The sequence below is a fragment of the Narcine bancroftii genome, chromosome 11 (assembly GCF_036971445.1).
Source record: "Narcine bancroftii isolate sNarBan1 chromosome 11, sNarBan1.hap1, whole genome shotgun sequence".
Lineage (NCBI taxonomy): Eukaryota > Metazoa > Chordata > Chondrichthyes > Torpediniformes > Narcinidae > Narcine > Narcine bancroftii.
The window spans coordinates 103,518,554-103,545,358 of NC_091479.1; the positions used below are offsets into that span (position 1 = coordinate 103,518,554).

The 26,805-nt window shown below is 44.0% G+C and overlaps 1 protein-coding gene across 2 annotated transcripts in view; it reads right to left on the minus strand.

Moving 5' to 3' along the window:
* pawr (PRKC, apoptosis, WT1, regulator) overlaps positions 1-26,805 on the minus strand; it is a 106,986-nt gene that overhangs the window by 28,393 nt on the left and 51,788 nt on the right. The window contains exon 3 of one of the 2 annotated variants that reach the window (XM_069904367.1): positions 2,598-2,717. The exons of the other annotated variant lie outside the window; for it this stretch is intronic. Within the exon in view, the coding sequence (XP_069760468.1) occupies positions 2,598-2,717 (120 nt within the window). The remainder of the gene's footprint in view (positions 1-2,597; positions 2,718-26,805) is intronic. 2 annotated transcript variants of the gene reach the window in all.

Below are 26,805 nucleotides of genomic sequence, written 5' to 3' on the forward strand. Positions count from 1 at the left end.
TGAAAAACAAAAATATATTTTTTGATTTCAGTCCATGACCCCCCCCCCCCCAATATGCTGAGGCCCCCGGGGGAGTCATATGACCTCTGCTGAGCATGGCTGGTCTAGTGTACGGTTGAGTGGTAGAATTGAGGTTATAGGTTCATGAAGGGCTGGCAGAGACACAATGGAACAAATGGTCTTCTTTGTCAGATATTGACTTTTGCTGACAGCACAGAAATAGATTTCAGGTGCAATTAGAAGGAAAAAGAAACATTCTAAAGTTATCAGAGAGAAGGTTTCTTCAATGCAGAAATATAAAAGCTGATTAAAAGAGCTTTAGTGAGATGTAAAAGGAAGAGGTAATCAAGGATAAATACAAGTCCCTTGAGGCAGAGACGGGAGAATTCATAGTGGGAATCAGGAAATGGCAGAGTAATGAAACAAATATTTTCTGCCCAACTTCAGGGATGACAAAATATCCCAGACACATTGGTGAAACAAGGCAACAAATTATGATAAAGAAATGGAAGAATTAATATGGAAACAAATGACTGCTTAACTATTTAGTGAACAGTATTAAACGACACACCCAACCACTCTTCCCTACATTGCCACATGTCAGCTCTTGAACTGTACTCATTGGGTAGAGAAGGATGAGGGGGGGGGGGAACCTCAGAGGCTCTTTGAATGCTGAAAGGTCTGGACAGAGTAGATGTGGCAAGGATGTTTCCCATGGTCGGGGAGTCCAGGACAAGAGGGCACAACTTCAGGGTAAAAGGGCGTTAATTTAAAAAAGATGCGGAAAAGTTTCTTCTGTCAGAGGGTCGCAAGTTGGTGGAATTTGTTGCCACAGGCGGCTGTGGAAGCGAGGTCGTTGGGGGTATTTAAGGCAGAGATTGACAGGTTAGGGGATCAAAAGGTTACGGGAAAAAGGCCGGGGAATGGGGTTGCATTAAAGTATGGATCAGCTCATCATAGAATGGCAGAACAGACTCGATGGGCTGATTCGCCTACTTCTGCTGCTGTGATCTTGTCAGGTACAAAGTTCAGATTAATTCTGAGTACATACTATACATGACATCTCATACAAGCCTGAGATTCTTTTTCCTATGGACCAAGTAGAATTTCTTCTTATCGGCAGTGCAAAAAACCTATGGGATCAAAACCTATGCGATCAAAAGACTCAGCGGGCCAAGTAACCAGTGAGAAAGAGCAGTCAGGAGTGAGAGTACAGAGGGGAGACAGCAATGAGGACAGAGTGGGAGTGGGGCCAGTCGAGGAGGGAGAGAGGGAAGGGACAGTCGAGGAGGGAGAGTGGGAGTGGGAGGGGACCAGTTGGGGAGGGAGAGTGGGAGGGGGCCAGTCGGGGAGGGACAGTGGGAGGGGGAGGGGGCCAGTCGGGGAGGGAGAGTAGAAGGGGGCCAGTCAGAGAAGGAGAGTGGAAGGGGGCCAGTCAGGGAAGGAGAATGGGTGTGGGAGAGGGCCAATCAGGGTTTGGTGAACCATAGAAGCATGACAGAAAGAGCCAGGTAAGTGGCAGTGAAAAGCTTTGCCTTGTGTGCTATCCAGGCATGTACATGGAGCATAAAAAAAGAATCTCAGGGCTACATGTGATATCACGTATGCAATCTAACAATAGACAGCGAGATTACGAGCGGGAGTATGATGGAGAATTAAAGAGGCAATTATAAAATAACATAAAAGTACAAAATGATACAAACATGCTCAACAGTAATTTGGCAAAACATTTTCTGTTTGGGTGCCGGCTGACATTTTTTTTGTACCTTGATGAAGGGCTCAAGCCCGAAATATTGGTAATGTATCTTTTACTTTGCTACATAAAGAGTTTATTCAGCATTGTATTTTTACTTCAACCATGGTGTCTGCAGACCTCCGTGCTTTTACACTTGAAAAGAGTCGCAGGTCCGTGGGGGTGGGAGGGGGAGGGCTGATTCAAAGTGCTAGGCATAGTTTCAATAGGCTGACGGCCACCTGCAGTGAGACTGCCAGTGAAGCAAAGGCACCGAGACATGCAAGGCACTGGAGAAGCTGAAATTTTGGACGAAGGCCGGGTTCAAACAGGGGGAAATACTAAGTTGGTTAGTTTCTGGGGCCAGAACATGGAACCACCATCCCGAGACCAGAATTTAGAGAAGAATTGGGATGAGACAAGAACTAGAGGACATAGGTTAAGGGTGAAAGGGGAGGTTTAAGGGAAACATTAGGGGGAACTTCTTCATGCAGAGAGGGGTGGGGGTGTGGAACAAGCTGCCAGCTGAAGTCATGAATGCGGGCTCAATTTTTATTTTAAGAAACATTTGGATGGGAACATGGATGAAGGGGTATGGACTGGGTGCAGATCAGTGGGACAAGGCAGAATAAGTTTGGCACAGACTAGAAGGACTGAAGGGCCTGTTTCCGTGCTGTAATTTTCTATGGTTCTAATGCATTTCTGGATATTAGAGAAAATGGGGATAATAGGAGAGTAAGATCAATTTTAGAGAAACCCTGGTTTGAGAAATCCAATGATTTATTAACTAACTGCAGTACAATACTTAGCACATCAAATTATTAAATCAGAAAATCGGACAGGTAAAAACATGGAATGAGCTTACTGCATACGGGCTGCTTGTGTCTGACGTGATGGACTCATTCAGTATTGTGTTCTGCTGGGTAGTGGTGTCCTCTCTCTGGTTCAACTTCTGCTCTGACGGGTCATTCTCCTCGTCGGGGCTCTGAGGGGACAAGAGCAGAGAGGTTTTGAAAGTGATCCTTTCTCTCAGCAGAGTTCCCCAGCACGGAGATGCCAAATCCCTTGCTGCGCCTTCCTCCGCACAGAGGAGGCCAAACAAAACACATCGCCAGTCTCCTGTCAAATCCACTTGGCTCATCAGGCCGGCAGCGGATTGTCAGAGAGATGGGAGGGGTTTTGTGGTGCATTCACAATTTCCAACCAGGGAAAAAGATCAGCGAGGCTGAGATCAAGCACCTCCAGATTAATTTATTTCCCACTGTTGTCGGGCTCCTGAACAACCCTCACCCTAGCTCTGTACTAACTGAACCTTCTGCACTCGGTTTTCATTGTTGTACTGCGTACAAGTTGATGAGCTGGAATGCTCACAAATCAAACTTTTTTGCTTTGCTTTGGTGCCCGTGACAACAAACCTGAACTGGCTTGAGCACCCCTACCATTTATAAATCCCACCACAGTCTAACCCCTACCCCTCAATATAATCTCCTCTAGCCCTGTAAATCCATGAGCTATCATCCCTCTAATTCTGGCCTCCTCCACACCACCAAATGTACAGTCCACTACCAACAACTCATGCCTTTTGCTCTCTGGGCCCTGAATACTCCCACAAGCCCTGACCCCTCGGTTAAAGCCCCTTAACCAAGTATTTTGTTCATCTGCCTGAATATCCCTTCTGTTGTTGCCTGAATTGTATTTCTTTTCAATATTTTTATGACGTTTCAGATTAAGAAACATAAGAATGATACAAAGAGATGGGGATTGGATTAACAGCGACCAACGTGTACAAACATCAAGCAACATATGGAAATTGAGTCTCCCAATCTTTCAAAGGTCAAACATGAAAAGGAATCAAATGTTATTACAAAAATATCCCTCTAACAAGGGAAAAAAACAAAAGTTGGGCTCCCGTGTTTCAGCCGTTAAACAATGATTGTGCGGTTAATTCCACTCCTCTACATTCACAGAAAACCAATGTTGGAAAGGATTGCCCAACATCGTATGAAAATGTTGAATAAATGGCCTCCACGTTTCCTCAAATTTAACCAAAGGGTCAACAGAACCAACTTCTGATTTTTTTCTAAACAGCAACATGCTCTAGTTTGGGAAAACCATTGAAAGGTAATGGGTGTTTCGGGGTCTTTCCATTTGACTAGAACGAATCTCCTGGCTAATATCAGTAACAAATCCAATCACACGACGAGCTGAAGCAGATCAGTGGCCAGAGTCCAAAACTGGCCGTCCAAAACGTGCAGTCATAGGATGAGGTTGTAGGTCAATGAGCAAAACTGCTGAAATAATATCAAATACATCTTCCCAATATTTTTTTTCGGGGCAGGGCAGGACCAAAATGTGCGTGTCGGGGAAGCCACCTCAGAGTGACATCTGTCACAGATTGGGTTGATGCGAGCGAGCTTGGCCTGGGACATACGGGCTCTATGAACAACCTTAAACTGTATCAGAGAGTGTCGAGCACACATTGAAGTGTTAACTCATTGGAGAATATTCTCCCGTGTCTCTAGAGGTAAAGGAATCTGAAGTTCTCTTTCCTGTTCATATTTTTGTCAGAAATCACTGAACGTATTAATTGTTGCTAATTAAACCCTTCTGAATTTTTAAATCGGATTTCTATGAAGCACTTTTGAGCATTTACATTGACAGCTCCGTCATGAGTCCATGCACTCAATTAACCTACACCCCCGGTACATTTTGAACAGTGGGAGGAAACCGGACCCCCCGGGGAAAACGTACAAACTCCTTATAGACAGCACGGGATTCAAACCCAAGTCCTAATCGCTGGTGCAGTAACTGCTACTCCAACCTATGCTATAGGTGCTTTGTGGTTAGTATAGAGTGGAAAGGAAAAGGTCGCGAGCTACTGCTCTATAGTCATTAACGTTGAAGTTGAGCCCTTCCCACAGATAATGTTCCTGGTTTGTAGGGATTAGGGCAATGTTGGGAGGGTGGAATGCAGGAATGCAGCAAAGGTTGGTGCTCTCCCTTCCCCCACCTTCACAAATAGCAGGACTCAATCATTCTATTTGTCCACCACGCACTGTGGGGTAGAACCAGTCTGTTATAGGCTTTAACAATGCTGGCTTTTGTTGTATTATATGTGCAGAAGCTCAAGAGAGAGAGAGCTGCTCTGACAAATCCCTCTCTCCACCTCAGTCCACAGCCATGCACGTAACAGTCCTTCCAGGCGACTTTTAAAAGGCGAGTTTCAGCTTCCATCCCCCTCTCACACAATGAGCTGCTGGAAGAAGGCAACAACCATGGGTAGAAACAGTCTCATAGTCAGGGGGAACAGGCTGGTGTCAGTCTGCCCAGGAATGCAGACACAGGCAGGTCCATCATGGGCTCCAACCTCCAACCATTGCAGACATCTCAAGAAGGCAGACACCATCAGAAAGCCCTCCCAGCTCCCTGAAGACCACCCCACCCCCTTTGAGGAGAAGCAGAGGAGACTACCCACAGGACAGTGATCACAGTGGCGGTGAGGCTGAAGGACATGCAGGCGGCGAGCTGTTAGTGGTTCAAGGGGAGGAAACCATGAAGGCAGCGGGTGACGGTGGTCAAAAGATTCACACCAAGCTGCTGGACCTGCTGAAGGGGAACCAGTTATTGGAATTGGGTGCTGAAGACTTCCTGATGGCATCAAGAAATTTGCATCTGGAGCTTGGGTTGCTGATGGTTTGGACTAGACCTGTGTGGCTGTGGGAGCATTGAAGGTGAATCCATGGACATTCAGTAACCCTGGGGGGGGGGGGGGGGGCCCTCTTTTGCTTCACCCTCTCTGGCTGTAAGGGGTGCCGGACAATTACCGCTCATGGCAAATCTTTTTTTGCCTTACTCAAGAAAAGTTTGTGTAACAACAGTTTCTATTTTATTACATGACAATAAAAGAATCATGAATTTTGGTCACAATCTCTTCTCACGACAGAAGGTACAGAAGCCTGAAGGGCACCACGTCTGGATTCAAGAACAGTTTCTTTCTAACAGCCATCAGGCTCTTGAACCTCCCGTTGTTGCACTGATCAGGGACTGATCCCACACCACAAAAGGACTCTCTGCACTACTGCAGACACCTCATTTGCAATAGGATTAGTGTAAATATTTATTATCTAACTTTTGTATTCATCTATTTTTAATTCAAATATGGGGCACCACGGTTGGCATAGCGGTTAGTGCAAGGCTGTTACAGCACTACTGATCTGGACCAAGATTCGAATCCCATGCTGTCTGCAAGGAGTTTGTACGTTCCCCCCATGTCTGCGAGGGTTTTCCCCAGGGGCTCCGGTTTCCTCCCACCGTTCAAAATGTACTAGGGTGGGGGGAGATATAGGTTAACTGGGTGTAATTGGGCAACACAGGCTCGTGGGTCGATAGGGCTTGTTACTGAGCTGTATGTCCAAAGATTTATGACATCACACACAAACTTGAGATTTTTTTTCTGCAGGCAAGACAGAACCACCACAAAAACTATTCACGTAAACAAATAATCCCACTCTGTCTGTAAGGAGTTTGTACATTCTCATCGTGTCTGCGTGGGTTTTTAAATTTTTTAAAGATCTAATAGCGCATAACGCTGCACTCTCGGATGGCATGGGCTCAGTAGAGTTGGCGACTCACTCCTTGTTTTGGCTCTGTGTACCTCAGGGTAGGTTAGCGAGAACAAGGGCAGACACACCCCAGCCAGCATAAGGTATTAAGCCACATAAATGCTGCAGGATCTCAGCAAGTCACACGGTGTCCATGGGAAGAACTGCGGAGTTCTGAGGTGTTGGTTTATATACCTTCACCTCCTGTGGACGCTGCAAGACTCGCTCAGATCCTCCAGCAGGTTACTGCTTTTCCTAAAATCTCAGCATCTGCAGACCTTCGTGCCTCAACTAATTGGGTTTGTGTTTGCTCAGGGAACGTCGTCCTGCAGCAGACAGCCCGGTGGCTCAAAGTTTACAAGGGATTGGAGGAAATATCACTCAAGCAGTTCATAACTGCATGAAAAGCCAAGTTTGCAGTACTTAAAAAGTCTGGTCACTCTTTTTTTTGTCCAGACAAAGAAAATAGTAGGTGAGCTAATTTTTAACAGAGAATCTCAATCGCCTTGTGCAAACAATGAATATTTATCATGGATGTGATGTATTCATTGACTGTTGTAATTCTATGATAAGGATGAAAGGGGAGAGGTTTAAGGGAACTTCCTCTCACAGATAGCGGTGGGAGCATGGAAAGAGCTGCAAGCTGAATGTGGGCTTAATTTTAACATTTTGACAGGTGCATGGATGGGAGAGTTACGGACTGGGGGCAGCTCAATGGGACTAGGAAGAATAATAGTTTGGCCCAGACTAGAAGGGCCAAAGCCCTTTTTTTCTATGCTGTATGGTTGTATTACATTTCCCACCATAGTTTTGTTTTAAACAAATACCTGTTCAGCTGCAGCAAGTATGTACTATGTGCATGACAATAAACATTATCATAGAGAGTTACGGGTGTGAGACAGGGATTACCCAGTGGTGGAGTAGGTTTACATCAGTTGGTACAATATTGGGGCCAAAGGGCCTGAACTATAATGCTCCATCCCAGCTATTCTCAACCTTTCTTCGGCTATTTCCCCCCCCCCCCAACCCCCACCCCTCCCCAACCCCAGCAAGGACTCTGCACAAAGTGAAGCAGGCAAGTTTTGGTTTCTTCTGGACTTCTCTATTGACCACATAAAAAATGGGGGGTGACACGGTTGGCGTAGCGGTTACAGCGCCAGAGACTTGGGTCCGAATCCTGTGCTGTCTGTAAGGAGTTCTCACTGTGTCTGCGTGGGTTTTCCTACTGGCTCCGGTTTCCTCCCACCCTTCAAAACTTACCAGGTGTGTAGGTTAATTGGGTGTAAATTGGGTGGCACAGACTCGTGGGCTGAAATGGCCTGTTATCGTGTTGTATTGCCTAAATTTAAATTTAATTTTTTTTTAAATTTGTTAAATGAGGTGAAAAGAAAACAAGGCTTTGACTTATATGTGCTGTGGCCCCCCAGCCCCTGTTGAGAATGGCTGTTCTAGATTCTAAACAGTTAGAAGATAAACAGATAAATTCATTCTGTCTAATTGTATCACACATTTCCTAAAACAGCAACTGTGTCTCTAAAGCTTAAAAGCTCAAAGAAATGAAATGAAACATTTCACATGACAGTCATCAAATTCTTGATCATATAAGTTAATCCTTGGTCATGGGATTGAGTTGAAAGAATTTTAATGTTGCAGTTGTCCCCACCTCGACCATTTCCCAAGGCAGCTCATTCCACACACCCTCCACTCTCTCTGTGAAAAACCTACCCCTCAGGTCTCCTTTAAACTTCTTCCCATACACTTAACTGTTTTCCCCACCCTGGGAAAAAAAATGTTACCATCTACTCTACCCATCCCTCTCACAACCCAAGAGACATTTAGAAGGACACCCCTCTTTCATTCCAGGGAAACGGGGAGAACACTCACCCCAGCCCCGCTCAGGAGAAGAGCCTACAGGACCCGGACCACAGCAGAGGATCAATGAGAAGCTCTGCAGCTGAAGGATCCACCCAGGTTGAGGGCTGCTGGAGACGTGCGGACTTTACTACGCTTCAGCAATGCCAATACGCTGTCCTTTCTTGGTACTAAATGATTGTTATTTTCTCTACATTCTGCTCTTTACACAGCTGAGTGAATGCTGGAGATACCTGCCAAGATTCCTCGCAGAATCCGTCTCACTATACCAAGTATAATGTGGCAAATAAAACAAAAATCATATTCGTATGAGCAAAGGACACACCAAGTCACCCTGAAAGAGCTGGCAGCAGTGGGACAGGCCGAATGGCCTCCTTTGTGCTCCATCGTGCACCTGTGTTTTATTTTAGTTGCTTAACACCATTCAGTATCCAAGGAAGTGCAGTACTTACAGCGAATCCAATTAACTTGCAAACACTCCTTGGCAACAGGCAAGGTTAAAGTTTGCAGGCGGACTCAAAGCGAGTTTCACCAAATGAAGTCACCGCAGGGGCCTTTTATTTACTAATTTGACGTAGGCAGTAGCTGACGTATTGGACATCCCATGAGGCCAGCAACCCAGGTTCCAATCTCGTGCTGTTTGTAAGGATTTTATAAATTCTCCCCGTGTCTTTGTGGGTTTTTTTCTGGGGGCTCTGATTTCCTCCCACAGTTCAAAACCTACGGGCCTCATGGGACGGAAGGCCTGTTCCTCATGGGACGGAAGGCCTGTTCCTCATGGGACGGAAGGCCTGTTCCTCATGGGACGGAAGGCCTGTTCCTCATGGGACGGAAGGCCTGTTCCTCATGGGACGGAAGGCCTGTTCCTCATGGGACGGAAGGCCTGTTCCTCATGGGACGGAAGGCCTGTTCCTCATGGGACGGAAGGCCTGTTCCTCATGGGACGGAAGGCCTGTTCCTCATGGGACGGAAGGCCTGTTCCTCATGGGACGGAAGGCCTGTTCCTCATGGGACGGTAGGCTTGTTGCCATGCTTAACATCATAAGCCAAAAATAAAACTTCCAACATTTGGTTGGGGAGTTTTACAAACTGGAAACATAAGAGGCCGTAGTTTGGCTGAAATCCAAGGCAAAGGAACTCAGCGGATCGGGTAAGTGTCTGAGGAGGTAAAGGCCTGGCTGAGGTTTTGGGTAGAGACGTCGCTGGGACTAATTATTCATGAGGAATTCAGGAGAGCTTTGTCAAGCTATCATGCATTCAACATCAATGTAAAAGAGGTTGGTAAAAGTTTAAGAAATGCTACCACCTTATACCAAACAACTGCACAACGGGAAATGCAAAATGAAGTTTCATGATCTTTTTAATTCAATTTAAATTTTTAAATGTGTAACTACAGCATGGTAACAGGCCCTTCTGGCCCACGAGTCTGAATACACCAATTGACTTACAACCCCCATACGTTTGGAAGGGTGGGAGGAAACTGGAGTACAGAGGAAACCCACACGCACACAGGGAGAATGTACAAACTCCTTACAGACAGCGCGGGATTTGAACACCGGTCCCAATCACTGGTGCTGAGATAACAATGCACGAACCGTGCTGCCCACAAATGTAAATGCATCCAAGAAAGAACTGGATTCGGGAGGATCAGGCGAGGTGGCATCCATGGAAAGCAAGAGAGTCAATGTTTCGGGCCTGAGGCTTTCATCATCGTTCTTGACCTTTCACCCTCCAAAAAAAAAAAAGCGATATTGTGAAACACAACGTGCAATTTCAGAACAAGGGCATAAAACGTCCTCAAAACTCAGGATGGATTGAACAGCTTGCAGACGGAGAGCAAGTCACTTCAGTGGCTTTCCACCTCAATCTCAGAGTCACTGTTTCTTTCTCCATTTTTGTGGTCTGTCCTGCCGGGGGCCCCACAGTTCTGCGATAAGCAACATTTCATAGAACCCAGTCTTCACTGATGGAATGGCAGTGGAGACAGTGAGTACCTCCAAGTTCCTGAGTGTCCATGCATTGGAGCCAGCACATCGAGGAAACAGAGGAGGTGGCATAGCAATTCCTCTACTTCCTGAGGAGGTTCAGTGAATTATTGGATACCTCCCCTGAAGACAGTCTCCTCCTCTCTTTGTCGAGAGCTCTGTGAGAGTCTCCCTTTATATCCCTGCTGCTCTGGATTCCTGACGAAGGGCTCAGGCCCGAAACATTGGTCACCTTTTACTTTCTATGGATGCTGCACGACCTGTTGAGTTTCTTCAGCACACTTGGGTATTGTACTCGATCCCAGCATCTGCAGATTTACTTGTTGAACTCTGTTTCCATGTTTTCTTAACCTTCTCTAGTTCTTATTTTCCTCTCTAACCTTTCCTCCTCCTGGAGATCTCTCCCTCTGTTGCCTCTCCACCTCCCAACTTCCATCTAATACTCTATCAGATCTTACACCCCCTTGATATCACTCCTTCCTACTTTTATCTCAACCATGGGTCTCAACCCAAAACGTTGACTGCCCATTTCTCTCCATCGATGCATGAAGCCAATGGATCAGCTACGCTCTCAGTAGGTTCGGACAAACTCAACGAGCTAAAGTACAGGGGCACATCTCATTTACGAATCTGTGGAACATCTGCACAGGACCAGATGTAGGAATCTGACAGACCCTGAGAGCAGGGGAGACACACAGGATGCTGGAACTGGAGCCAAACTCAAACTGCTGGAGGAGCTCAGCGGATCGACCAGTGTCCATGGGAGAGAAAGAACCATTGATGTTTTGGGCCCTTCAGCAAGTCCAGGAAAATTGACAATTCCTTATCCCACCCTCTCCCCAAAGATGCTACCAGACTGCCGAGATCCGCCAACAAATGACAAATTCAGTTGTTTTACCAACTAATTTCAGACAGGCCCATCTGAAATTGTCAAAGATGATCGTAGTCCCTTGAGACTGCAGAGCAACAATTGGGGTACATCCTGGTGGTTCCTCACTTGTTTAAAAAATAATCTTATAGCCTGAACCTATCAGTGAACAGAGTGATGGAAGCCAGTCACAAAGATTCCCCCAACTCCACCCAAAGGTTAGTTTTATTGCCATGTAATAAATAACACATTAAAAATGTAATATACATGATATAATTCAACTTTTGTCGACCACAAATCCAACGTGAGCATTGCCCAGCGCCCCTAACAATCGGAGAAAGAGAAGCAAAGGACAGCCCAAGATAGACACAGCACATGTCAATTCCTTCAGCAAACACACCCTGCTGCAGGAACTCAGCAGGTCGAGAAGCATCCGTGGGAGAGAAAGAAAGAATGGTCGACGTTTTGGGTCGTCGTTCCTCAATGGTCTTGAAGGAGGATGCAGAATGAAGATTGAATAATGCAGGATGATGACCATTCTTTCTCTCCCACTGATACTGCTCGACCCGCTGAGATCCTCCCGAAAGGTTGTGTCTTGCCTCACATTCCAGCATTTGCAGTCTCCTGTGCTTTTCCTGTCCCTTTCATTCGCCTGCTTTGTTTCCAATTATTACAATGGCACCTCCCCCTTTCCAAAAAAGAAAATCCCTATCTGTGAGCTGACCCCCCCCCCCCCCCCCCACCCACCAATGCAAGGCAAAAGCCTGCAACAGCCAGTAAACACTACCATCAATCAGCATGTGATAACAATTTGGCAGAGTGGCACATTCCAGACATTCTGGAGGGGATTTCAATTAATTTGCAGGAACAATGAACCCTGGATTAGTAACCGTTCACAGAGAAGTTCGCTCTTACATTTGGATTCTTTTGAGCCCCTGTAATTCTGGCTGAGTTCTCAATGCTGCATTGAACTATTCATCGACCAGATGCAAGGTCATTTTAATTATTCTACCTTGTTCCAAGAAATATTCATCCATTGCAGGCTCTGCCTCGAGAAGGCAGCCACCATCGTAAAGGCCCCCATCACCCTGGTCACAACCTCTTCTCACTGCTCCCTTCAGGCAGAAGGTCCAGGCCTGAAGACCAGCACCTCCAGATATGAGGTTTTTTTTTTAAAAAATCCATCAGCTATCAAGCTCTTGAGCCCTCTCTGAACTAACCTAACCCTAAACAAATTACTCTAGGCCTACAAAAAGATCTCTTTGCATTATTGAAACCTTACTTTTTTTCTTGAACTACCTGTAACTGAAAATTTATCCTTTTGCATAATCTTTGTCAGTCCTGTCATTTGTCGTAATTTAATGTATACTATTGTCATTGGTGTAAGAATTGTGATGTATTAGTACATTGCACTTATGTACATGACAATAAACTCACATTATCCAACATCATGGTATATTACAAACTAGTGATTATATAGGGTATCTATCTATACATGACAATATAGTATTATTCCCACGTTCTTTGCATTCCAAAGTGCTTCATGGCCAATTAAGTCATTCAACTTCCACATCTCCTCCTTCAGCACCATTCAGGGCCCCAAACAGTCCTTCCAAGTGAAGCAACACTCACTTGTGAATCTCCAGGGGTCGTCTACTGCATCCTGTTGTGGTCTCCTCTACATCGGAGAGACTGGATGCAGATTGGGAGATCGTTTTGTTCAGCACTTCGGCTCCATCCGCTGCAATAGTGTGGATCTCCCAGCAGCCAGCCATTTCAATTCCCTGTCCCATTATCTCGCCAGCATGTCTGTCCATGGTCTCATGCACTGCCAGACTGAGACCCCATGCAAACTGGAGAAATAGCACCTCATCTTCTGGGCACCCTCCACCTGATGGCATTGACATCGACTTCAGTTTCTGTGAAGAAATCTTCCCCTCCTGCCTCCTTTCTTCTAGGTCTCTCTCTTCCTTTTTCGCTCTCTTTCCACAGAGCCAAATTCTCACTTCTCTGATAGTGTGGACTCCTCCCCTCCACCCACTGCCCCCCCCCCCCCCCGCCCATTCTTCCCCTAAATCTCTAGTCTTTAATTAAAATGCCTGCCTGCTTTTTGCTCATACTTTGGTCTCAGGCCCAGAATATCGGTAAAATAGCTTTATCTCCTTTAGTTGCTGAGGGACTGGCTCAGTTCCTCCAGCATTTCTGTATGTTTTCATTGATAAAAAGATCACATAGCAAGATTCCAAAGATATAGCCATTTTGGGTTTTTTTTAATGAATATGGTGTGAGAATAGCATTAGTCCATAATACTGAGGAAAACTCCCTGGTCTTTGAAGAGAAATGTGGGATCTTTTACATCCACACCAAGGTCTTTTCTTTATTGTGTGTCGAGAGAGAAACGCAAATATATGTGCAATGCTGGAGTGAACAATGAGAGATTGGAGGAACTCTGCTGTCCAGGCAGCGTCTGAGGAGAGACATGACCTGTCCACATTTCCAGTCAGGACCCCTCATCGAGAAGGAGGTGGGAAGGGAGCATGAAAAGGGGGAGTGATAGGACACTGGACATAAGAAGGGAGAGGTGTGGAGACAGGTAGGGGAGCAGAATGTAAAGACTAGGGAGAGAAAGGCCAGATCTGGAGCAGGAAAAGGAGAGCTGGAAACAGTGGAACCAGATCGGGGTCCCATATCCGAAATATTAACCCTTCCTCTTTTTTTTAATTATTCATTTATTGTCCACTGATGACACTGAATAACTAAGGTTTTGCTTCCTGAATATTTTGGGAAGTATTTTATGGATTCTGGGCTGCTGATCACGAAAATCACCCAACATTTTCCTATCACGTTCCGTTTTTTAGATATTTTGATGATTTCCTGACATATTTTCTACTTCAAGCTACAAAACCATGAGGTGCAACATTTCATTGAAAATTAATTTTTCTGCATTTGCACTTGGACTTCTTCCCAACTGATCTTGGTGACGAACACGGTGAAAGGTTTCACTAAGACATTGCAATCATGGAAAAACAGTACCAAGGCAACTGGAATCCATCAGTGCCGGCCAACTATTGTTGGACACTGACACAAGAGGCATCAGATGCTGAGTACAAATGAAAATCAGCGGCAGAAGAGTTTTAGGTCAGTTGAACTAACACAATGTGTCAGCGTCATTATGAGATTAAACATGCTCCAATAAAAGTTAATGTCATGTTTCTCCAACTTCCTACGTGACGTAGAAAATCTGAAATTATCTTAGCGTTCATCTTGAAGTTGTCTATCATAATCCCCAATTTTCTTTCAGGAAGCAAACCTTTTGAAAAAAAAAAATTGCTGTCCAATGTGATTGGCCAGGGTTCAGATTCACTTAGATAGCTATACCCATTCCAACCCCAGAAGACTCCAACCAACACATTGTTAGCCCAATGCAATTACAGCGCCAGTGAGCCAGGTTCAAATCCCGCGCCGTCTGTAAGGTGTTTCTTACATTCTCTGTCGGTTTCCTCTGGGTGCTCTTGTTTCCTCCCACGTTCCAACGACCTTTGGGGTGAGTAGGCCACATGGTGTATTTGGGCCTGTTACTACTCTGTATCACTAAATCAAAATTAAACACACAAATTCTGCACCCACATCTTCCTTCAGCAACACCACCAGGATCTAAAGATTGTCATGGAGAGTTTCAGTATTAAATACCAGCAAGTAGACAACAGACTCGCCAAGGCAAATAGCGCCTTTGGAAGACTACACAAAAGTGTCGGGAAAAACAACCAACCGAAAAACCTCACAAAGAGTAGCGTATACAGAGCCATTGTCATACCCACACTCCTGTTCGGCTCTGAATCATGGGTCCTCTACCGGCATCACCTACGACTCCTAGAACGCTTCCACCAGCATTTTCTCCACTCCATCCTCAACATTCATTGGAGCAACTTCATCACCAACATCGAAGTACTCGAGATGGCAGAGGCCGACATCATCGAATCCACGCTGCTGAAGATCCAACTGCGCTGGGTAGGTCATGTCTCCAGAATGGTGGACCATCACCTTCCCAAGATCGTGTTATATGGCAAGCTCTCCACTGGCCACCGAGACAGAGGTGCACCAAAGAAGAGGTACAAGGACTGCCTAAAGAAATCTCTTGGTGCCTGCCACATTGACCACCGCCAGTGAGCTGATATCGCCTCAAACCGTGCATCTTGGTGCCTCACAGTTCGGCGGGCAGCAACCTCCTTTGAAGAAGACCGCAGAGCCCACCTCACTGACAAAAGACAAAGGAGGAAAAACCCAACACCCAACCCCAACCAACCAATTTTCCCCTGCAACCGTGTCTGCCTGTCCCGCATCGGACTTGTCAGCCACAAACGAGCCTGCAGCTGACGTGGACATTACCCCTCCATAAATCTTTGTCCGCGAAGCTAAGCCAAAAAAGAAGAATACCAATTCTTCAGACCAAGCATTCTCAGCCCTAATTCAATGATTATCTGTTGCTTATTCCCAGAAACACTTGAGTGCAAAATAAAACTGCATTTCTATTGTGTACCTTTCACCACCAGGATGCCCTAAATAACAAACAAACTGCGGATCGAGATAGTTGCTGCTCCAAATTCCAACACCTGCAATCTCTTCTATGTCTCCAGAATGCCCCAAGATGCATTCTAAAGTAAAGCCCAGAGAAAAAGTAGCATTCAAATACTTAAAATGAGCTCTCACTACAAGCAATCTGCTCGGGAGAGATGCTGAAGGTGCAAAAACATGCAGGAACATCAGAAAAATTGCTCGTTTTCCCAAGCAGAATCTTCAGCCTCAATCCACCATGCAATCTTCAGTCTCCATCCAAGAGCGGAAAGACCTGCAAAAAGGTAGGACATACTGGTATCCTCCCCCACACACCACTATCGAGAACATCTACAGGGAGCAGCAGCAATCCTCAAGGATCCCCACCACCCAGCACACGCTCCGTTCTCGCTGCTGCCATTGGGAAAGAGGTCTCTGTGCCACAAGACTCCCACCCCCAGGTTACACTTCCTTCTTTATTTATATTACTCTCTTTTGGATACATATCTTTCCTTGGGTAGCTATTTTGCATCAATGATAAGTAGAAATTCTGCCTGGCCCACAGATAAAAGAATCTCAGGGTTGTATGTGATGTCTGGAATGTACTCTGACAAGAAATCTGAACTTTGACAATGGTCATATACTCGCCGAACCCAGCAACAGACTTGAATTCTGTCTTCAAGAGGAGCTTGAATCCAAAGGTCTCTCACCCCTCAGCCAGAAGGTTATCAACTATGCTCAACTTGTCACCTCCAACTCTTCAGAAAATCAGTGCACAATAGAGGCAGAAATACAAGGCATAAATATTTCCATTGTTTATCCTGAGATATAGTCCCCCTCCATAAATCTTCGTCCGCGAAGCCAAGCCAAAGAGTTAATAGTGCTCTCGTTCTGGCACGATGCTATTGTCAAAGTCCTGCATGGTCAAACGTACTCACAATCTAAAATAATATCCTGAATTAGAAATTGTAGAATGCAAGAAATTGGAGGCCCCTCTTCCTGATCTTCCATTCAATGAGCAAACCATAGTAACAGGCCCTTCAGCCCTTAGAATCTGTGCTGACCATCAAGCATCCATTCACACTGATCCCCTTTCCACTCTCCTCAAACGCCTCACTGCGCACACACGCACAGGGGAAGTCTCTGGGGCCAACTAACCCACATCTTCAGGGTGTGGGAGGAACCCCAAGCACCTGGAAGGCACCCACACGGCCAAAGTCAATGTGCAAACTCCACGTAGACAGGACCAGGGGACAGGATTGAACACAAGTAGCAGGAGGTGTAGCAGGGGGAGGGGACAGCAACTCCGACCTCAGCACCACGCTGCCCATGACCTTTCCTCAACCTCCACATCACTATCCTGCATTGACCCCCATATACATCAATCCCCTTGACTTCCATGCAAGATGCTGCCTCAAGGGACACCACAGTTCACACGAAGCTATTACAGTGCTAGTGACACGGGTTCAAATCCGCTGCTGTCTGTGAGGAATTTAGACATTCTCCCCATGGGTGCTCCAGTTTCCACCCTCATTCAGGATTGGTGGGTTAATTGGTCACATGGGTGTATTTGGGTGGTGCGGACTCGTGGGCCAGAAGGCCCTATTACCTTGCGGTATCTCTTTAAAATAAAAAGGCAGCCAACAACTGAAAGACCCCATCACCCTGATCACAAGCTCTCCTCACTGCAGAGGGTGGAGAAGCCTAAAAACCAACACCTCTGGATACAAGAACAGTTTTTAATCCATCAGGCTCTTGAATCTCCTTCTACTATCCAAACTCTAAACAAATCTGGGGCTTTTTTTTTTACACTAAATGCAACCTTTATTATCTAATCCTTTTATATTTATTCTCTCTTTTTCCATGTCAGCTTATTTTAGGCAGGGTATCTCATTTACCTGTTTGGCTCCTGCACTTTGTACTTGTGTATATGACAATAAAGGATTGCCCGGTACACCCATTGCTTCCAAAGATACAAGACTCTGCTTTGAATGTAAAGTCCCTGTTATCCAACACCAATGGGGATTGGTGGATGTCAGATAAATAAATCTTCCAGTTGCTTGAGATCGTGCTTTGGGTTATTGGCGAACTAACAGTGAGGCGCTCCAATTTTAAACTTGTGTATTTTGTTACGTATTTATTTTCCCTGATTTTTTTTTTGCTGGTTGCTTAAATTCCAGATGACAGAGGTTTACTGAACTCAGTGACTGACCCCCCACAATCCTCTTGGATGAAGAATCAAAAGATTTGTGGAGCTCCGTATTTTCCTCGATTCAGCCCAAGGGAATAACTTCAGACCCGATGTACTTCAAACCACACACCCTTTGTTTGCAAGCTTGGATCGTTCCTTTAATGTAGAGTCTCGCTCACGAAGCTTAGATATCTATAACCAAATGAGTGGTGAATAACATCTGAGGCTACTGCAGATAGATCTATTATTGTATTTCAGCCCTGATTAGAGGTTCACAACTCCATCGTGCTACAGACATTTCCTACATCGGCCTTGAGCGTCTCGGCATTGATCAGCTGAGCGGGTAGTAATTGGCACAACACTGTCGGTTCCTCTGCAACCATCATACATAGAGTTTGTTAAGCCATTAACAGGTATTTTGAGAATGTGAACACCGTTAGACATGTCCCAATTCTTCTTGTTCTTTTCCATAATTGCTCAGATTCACCATCATCTGAATGAAGAAATTTCTCATTATTCTTGACAGTGTAATGCAAGATTCCACAACAGTAAGAGACCAGGCCGTCTGCTTCACTGACATAAGAGAGGCTCAGATGCTGGACGCTGGAGCAAAGCACAATCTACTGGAGGAACTCAGTGAGTCGAGAAGCATCATTGGTGGAAAGTAGAGCTACTTCTCCCACTCTTGCTGCTCATCCTACAGAACACAAAGAGAGCCAGGAGATCTTCCCATGTGAAAGGCAGGTGAGTGCGAGTGCTCTCACGGCAAGATCGACATCTCCAGTGTGCAGGTTGTCCTCAGCACTACACAAGGAGCATTAGCCTTAATGCAGTTGCTCAAGTACGTCAAGCGGGGCCTAAATGCATCTTCGGTGACTTGAGGAGAATGGAAAACTGCCGAGTCACAGTTTTTCCTGTGTCGTCAGCATTTCTTTAATGGCAGCTCGGAGTCATTGATCACCAACTCTCCAGACGCCACCCCTCACGAGGCAATTTCCAGTGGCCAATTAGCCCACCAACCCACATGCCTTTCGGAGGAAACCAGAGCACCCAGGGAATCCACAAGGAGCACATGCAAACTCCATGTAGACAGAACCATAAGTCAGAATTGAACCCAGGCCTCTGGCTGTGAGACCCCACTCAACATTAGGGTCATGGAAGTCTCCAGCATGAAAACAGGTCCTTCACTCCAACCTCTCCATGCCAACCAAGTTGTCTACCCATTTGCCTGTATTTGACCCATATCCCTTTGAAACAAAAATACTAAATTGGAGCAGGTGTTGGCCAACTGGCCCGTCAAGCCTGTTCCACCATTCAATAAGATCATGGATGATTTGGCTCCATTACTTCCCCCCCCCCACCCCCCATTCCCCCATCACCCTTCATTCCTCTACAATTCAAAAATGTACGTAATGAGGTGGCCTTAACTGCTTCCTTGGATAGAGAATTCCACAGATTCACTACTCTCTGGAAGAAGCAGGTACCCCTCATCTATGTTTTAAATCCACTCCCCTGAATCTTGAGGCTCTCTTCAATTGTTGAACTCAAATTTCCCAATGAGCCAGTGTACAGGAGGGAGATTGAAAACTTGGTTGAATGGTGCACCAACAACAATCTCACACTCAATGAAAAAAACTCAAGAAGCTGATTGCAGACTTCAGGATTGGAAAACCAGAGCTGTTTGATCCAGTGGTCATTGAGGGATCAGAGGTGAAGAGGGTGAGCACATTTAAATTCCTGGGAGTCACCATCCCGGAGGATCTTTCCTGGACCCACCATATTAATGTCGTTGAGAAGAAAGCACCTCTTCTACCTCAGGAGTTTGCAGAGATTTACCTCTGCAGATGTGTTGAGGAATGCGTGCTGCCGGCTGCATTTCCGCCTGGTATGGGGGCACCAATACCTGAGTGTAAAGCCCTGCAAATGTAGTGGACACAGCCCAGGACATCACAAGCAAAACCCTCCCCACCACTGAGAACATCGCAGCAGCGATCGTCAAGGATCCACACCACCCGGCTCACGCTCTGTTCTCACTGCTGCCATCAAGGTGCCACAAGACTCACACCTCCAGGTTCAGGAGCAGCTGCTCCCCTTCCACTATCAGACTCCTCAACAACAAACTCAATCAAGGACTCATTTCAGGACTCTCACTTTGCACATTATTTATTACTGAATCTTTATTTTCTGTATTTGCACATTCATACATTTCTTTCTTCTTGAGTACAGTTTAGTTATTGGTAATTAGAAATTCTGCCTGGCCAACAGGAAAAAAATCTCAGGGTTCATGTGATGCTGTGTATGTACTCTGACAATAAATCTGAACTTCGAATGATGTCCCCTCGTTCTAGTCTCACCTGCCTGTGGAAACAACATCTATTCCTTTCATAATTTCATTATGTTTCGACAAAAATCCAGGATGAGAGTTTATGGTCATGAACGGCTGTTCTGTAGCATTAGAAAACATTCAGATTATGAACATCTTACAACAGTACTTTAAAAAAATAGTGCACGAAAAGTAAGGCAGTGTCTTTGTTTCATTGATCTTTCAGGAATCTGATGGCAGTGGCTAAGAAACTGTCCTCATGCCGCTGAGTTCTCGTCTTTTGGCTCCTGTACCTTTTTCCCCCTATGGTGGCAGGGGGAAGAGGGCATGGCTCTCCTCAGAAGGTAACACCATCTCCGGAATCAACCTGGTGAGCTTCATCTGCACCACCTCCAAAGCCAGTACATCTTTTCTCCAGTATGGAGACCAGAACTGGACGCAGTGCTCCAGGTGCAGCCTCACCAGGACCATGTACAGATGCAGCAGGACCTCCCTGCTCCAGTTCAACTCCTCTCCCAATGAAAGCCAACGTCCCATTTGTTCAAGTTTTAGGATTATAAGATGTACACATACAAACAGACGAAACAGTATTTCTCTGGACCACGATGTACACACATTTCTCACACAACACATAATAATCATGTCTACATAAAAAATGTAATATAAATATCCTGGAATAATTCATTCAATTTCATTTACAGCAAGTCCCTGAATAATGTCGTTTTGTTCAACATTGTTTTGTTATAATGTTGATGAGAATAGAGAAATAAATTTCACGGTATTTTACTGTGATTTAAAATTGGTTTCATGTAACGTTGTTTCACTTAAAGAAGCATTTTGCGAGAACCTATCAACAAGATCAAATGACAAACTGCTGTTTAAGAGACCCAAGGTTACAGGATACTGTTTATCAATCTCACTACCTTTTAAATTTAGACACAACACTGTAACAGGCCAAATCAGCTCTCCGACACCATGCTGCCCAATCTACACACCATCAACCTACACACCGGTACGTTTTGGAAGGGTGGGGGGAAACTGGAGCTCCCAGAGAAAACTCATGCAGACAGCAGGAAGAATGTACAAACTCCTCATAGACAGCGTGGGATTCAAACCCAGGTCCAATCCCGATCACTGGCACTGTAACAGCGTTGCACTAACCACCTGTAGGACAAAGTTATTTCCCAGCCAAGCAGTCCTGATCTTGAGGAGTCACGTGATGGAGTAGTGGCCGGTATGGTAAAACCAGCGCTCTCCAGAAAAGATGATAAAAAGTCAAGAAAAGACAATGTTCAACAAATATAAAATAAGAAATAAAAGATAAAGTTGCAGAGAAGAGAAAGAAGGTGGAACCCAAGAAGGAAAAAATAAAAACAATGGGAAAAAAAGTCACCGGAAAAGAAAGGAACAGGGAGCTGTGGTGGCGAAGAGCGCCTGTTCTCGAAGGTTGGTGTCGGCACTGTGGAGCTGTGACCCCCTGACTGGTGGACTGCAAAAATGGCTCTCTGAGCCAAACAAAAATGCGCAACTGCGCAATCTAAGGTAAAAGAAAACACCAACTGGAGGGGAGTTCAGACGAGGAGCGGGCAACCACGGTGCGACCAGCTGAGGGACGCCTGACACCAGGGTTCTCAGCTGGAAGATGAGGAAGGCAGCAGGAGAGGGAGTGAAGTACCAGGCGAGAAAGAAAGTTGACAGGGTGAATGGCAAGAGAAACAGCAGCAGGAGGCCTGACAGATGAGCAGCTCAGAAGGAGAGGACCAACAGCAAGAGGCCCAGTAAGAAGAGGCCCGACAAAGTGAGACAAGCAACTCATCAGAAAAATCAGAAGAGACACAGACACAAGAAGAGGAAGAAGACGACCAAGATTGTCACAGAGAAATAGAAGGTAAAACAGATATGGACAGAATATAGATAAAGCTTTTTTTCAAGAACATATTAGAGCATTAAAAGAATGGTTGTCATTCAAATTTAGTGCAATTAGAAGAAAAATGAAAAGAACAGAAGATAAAATGCAAAGGTTAGAACTGGTCATGACAGAAATAGGGAAAAGAGTAGAAAATGTGGAAGAACGAGAAACGGCTGTAGAAATGGAAGTAAACGACTTGAGGAAAATTGGAAGAAAGTGACAAAAATAAATTAAAGAGACACAAGAGTTGTTGGCTCAGAAAATTGATATGTTGGAAAATTATAGTAGGCGAAACAACATAAAAATAGTGGGCCTGAAGGAAGATGAAGAAGGAACAGACATGAAGGAATTTATAAAAGAATGGACCCCAAAGGTCCTGAGAACAAGAGAAATGCAGGAAGGAATGGAATTAGAAAGGGCACACAGAACACGAGCTCCGAAACCACAGACACATCAAAAACCAAGATCCATTTTAGTAAAATTTTTGAGATATACGACAAGAGAAAATATACTGGAGCGGGCAAGGAATAAAATTAGAGAAGATAAGAAACCATTGGAATACAAGAGTCAAAAAATATTTTTTTACCCATACACAAGTTTTGAACTCTTAAAGAAGACGAAGGAGTTTACTACAGCAAAATCAATCCTATTGAAAAAAAGGTTATAAATTTATGTTAAGACATCCAGCTGTGCTTAAAATATTTATACCCGGGGAGCAAAACAGACTGTTCTCGGATCCGGAGGAAGCACAAGAATTTGCAGAGCGTTTGCAGGACAGAAGGAGAGATGAAGGGATGTAATAAGAATGAAAAACGGTGATAAAATATATATAAAGATGTAAAAACAATGTGTATGTAAAGAACTAAAGAGGGAAAAGAGAAGGAAAGAAAGGAATTAAGGGGGAAAAAAGGGAGAACTTTGATGTATGTGTTTAAAAAAAGTGGTTTCTGGGGGGGGGAGAGAATAACTGTCACTGTGAAATCAGTTGACGCTTGTGAACAGGATCACAATCCAAATGGAAAGGGGAGTTGTGGTTGCCCGACAAGGGATAAGGGGCAACTCAGAGAGGGGGAGGGGGGCATTTGGGGTTAAGGTAATATTGAATGTGGGAGTTGTTGGAGTATTTTATGTTTTAAATGTGTTGTCATATATTGAGTTTAAAAAGGGAAAACTGAAAGATGAAAATGGGGAAAAGGAGGATGGTGGTGGTGAGGAAGCGGAAATGAGGTGTAAACAAGATATGAGATGGCCATGTTGAACTATGTCTATAAACATTAATGGAATACATAACCAAATTAAAAGGAAGAGGCTATTAAATTTACTGAAAAAAGAAAAAATAGATATAGCATTTGTGCAGGAAACGCATCTAACCGAAGTGGAACATAACAAACTAAAGAGAGACTGGGTCGGGCACGTAGCGGCAGCATCATATAATTCAAAAGCCAGAGGTGTAGCCATATTAGTTAACAAAAATGTACCCATCAAAATAGAAGAGGAAATAATAGATCCAGCAGGGAGGTATGTAATGATAAAGTGTCAGATATATTCAGAATTTTGCTCAATATATATGGACCTAATGAAGGTGGGCAAGTTGATGGAAAGTGTTCTGAGGGATGCTATTTACATATTTGTGGAGGACAGGGATTGATAGGGAGTAATCAGCATGGTTTTGTCAGGGGTAGATCAAGCTTGACAAACCTGATTGAGTTCTTCGAGGGGGTTACAAAAAAGGTTGATAAGGGAAAGCTGTGGATGTTGTCTATTTGGACTTTAGTAAAGCTTTTGACAAAGTTCCCCACAGGAGTTTAGGAAAAAAGGTAGAGGCATTAGGTATAAATAAGGAGGTAGTGAAATGGATTCAGCAATGGTTGGATGGAAGGTGTCAGAGAGTAGTGGTAGAAAATTGTTTGTCCAATTGGAGGCCGGTAACTAGTGGAGTTCCTCAGGGTTCGGTCCTGGGTCCACTATTATTTGTTATATATATTAACGATCTGGATGTTGGGGTGGAGAATTGGATAAGCAAGTTTGCGGATGACACAAAGATTGGTGGTGTTGTGGACAGTGAGGTAGATTACCGTAGATTAAAAGGTGATTTAGGAAGGCTGGAGGTGTGGGTTGAGAAATGGCTGATGGAATTTAATACAGATAAATGTGAGGTGCTACATTTTGGAAAGGCAAATTTAAATAGGTCATATACATTGAATGGTAGACAATTGAGGCGTGCAGAGCAACAAAGGGATTTAGGAGTGATGGTAAATAGTACCCTCAAGGCTGATACTCAGGTAGATGGTGTGGTGAAGAAGGCATTTGGAATGTTGGCCTTCATAAATCGGAGTATTGAATTCAAGAGTAGGGAGGTTATGATGAAATTGTACAAGGCATTGGTGAGGCCAAATTTGGAGTACTGTGTACAGTTTTGGTCACCAAATTATAGGAAAGATATAAACAAAATAGAGAGAGTGCAGAGAAGGTTCACGAGAATGTTGACAGGATTTCAGGGTCTGAGTTACAGGAAAAGGTTGTGCAGACTGGGGCTTTTTTCTCAGGAGCGTAGAAGATTGAGAGGGGACTTGATAGAGGTGTTTAAGATTTTAAAAGGGACAGACAGAGTAAATGTGGATAGGCTTTTTCAAGTAAGAAAGGGGGAGATTCAAACTAGAGGACATGGTTTAAGATTGAAGGGGGAAAATTATAAGGGGAACATGAGGGGAAATTTCTTTACGCAGAGGGTGGTGGGTATGTGGAATGAGCTTCCGGCAGACGTGGTCGAGGCGGGATCATTGGTTACATTTAAGGAAAGACTGGATCGTTACATGGATAGGAGGGGACTAGAGGGGTATGGACCGGGTGCTGGTCAGTGGGACTAGGAGGGTGGGAATTTCCTACGGCATGGTCTAGTAGGGCCGAACTGGCCTGTTCTGTGCTGTAAGTGGTTATATGGTTATATCAAAAGTTTATGCAGGATATTTTTTTGAAGATTGTAGATACACAAGGAAATATATTGATAGGAGGGGATTTTAACCTTAATTTGGATCCAATGTTGGATAAAACTGGACAAAAGACAAGCAAAAAGAATAAAGTGGCCAAATTTATGGTTAAATCAATGCAGGAAATTAAAATTATGGATATATGGAGGAGGCAACACCCAAAAGAGAAGGAATATTCATATTATTCGAGTAGGCATAGAACATACTCAAGGATTGATATGTTTTTGTTGTGGGCCCATATTCAAGGGAGAGTTAGGAACACAGAATATACAGCTAGATTACCCCTGATCATTCACCCCAGTTATTAACAATAGAACGGGAGGACATCCCACCAAGAACATATAGATAGAGGTTAAACTCCATGCTACTTAAAAGGCAGGAATTTAGAGAGTTTATTGAACACCAAATTAAAATGTACTTGAAATAAATACAGAATCAGTGAAAGACAAATTTATATTATGGGACGCAATGAAAGCCTTCATTAGAGGGCAGATAATAAGTTATGTAACTAAGATGAAAAAGGACTACAATCGGGTAATAGAGCAGTTGGAAAGGGAGATAGCAAGTACAGAAAAGGAACTAGTAAAAAGGGATGATATAATGAAAAAGAGAGAATTGGTGACAAAAAAATAAAATATGAAACATTACAAACGTACAAGTTGGAGAAGAACATAATGAAAATAAACCAGAAGTATTATGAACTAGGAGAAAAAACACACAAAATATTAGCCTGGCAACTTAAAACAGAACAAGCTAAAAGAACTGTATTGGTATCAAGGAAAAAGGACAAACAAATTACTTATAATCCAATAGAGATTAATGAGAACTTTAAGGAATTTTATGAACAATTACACCAAACTGAGAACGAGGGGAAAGATCATAAAATAGTAGAGTTTTTAGCTGAAATTGCAAGAGGAAAAAAAACAAACTGATAAAACCATTTGAAATAGAGGTAGTACAGGATATATTAAAAAAAGATGCCAAACAATAAAACACCAAGAGAGGATGGATTCCCAATAGAATTCTATAAAAAATTTAGAGAGTTATTAATTCCTCCTCTCCTGGAAGTAATGAACCAGATAGAAGAAACACAAAACTTGCCAAATTCATGTAAGACAGCAATAATTACAGTAATACCAAAGATGGGGAAGGATCCACAAAGACCAGCATCATATAGACCAATATCTCTACTTAACTCAGATTATAAAATAATAGCAAAATTATTAGCACACAGATTGGCCGATTGTGTACCAAAAATAGTAAAACAAGATCAAACTGGATTTATTAAGAAAAGACGAACAGCAGATAATGTCTGTAAACTTATTAATCTAATTCATGCAATTCACGGAAATAAGAAGTCAACAGTGGCTATTGCTTTAGATGCAGAAAAAGCCTTTGACAGAGTAGAATGGAACTATTTATTTAAAGTATTACAAGAGGATCAATCTACCAGAAATATATTAATTGGATTAAAGCATTGTACAATGAACCATTGGCGAAGGTAACAGTAAATGGATTATGTATCGAGCCAATTTAAATTAAGTAGGTCAACTAGTCAGGAATGTCTATTATCTCCCTTATTGTTCGCCTTATCAATAAAACCATTGGCAGAACTGATAAGAACATAAAATAAAATAAAAGGGATAAAAATAAAGGAGGAGTATAAAGTCAGCTTATCTGCAGATGGACATCATAGTATATCTAACAGAACCAGAAATATCAATAAAAGAATTACATAAGAATTTGAAGGAGTATGAAGAAATATCAGGGTACAAGATCAACGCAA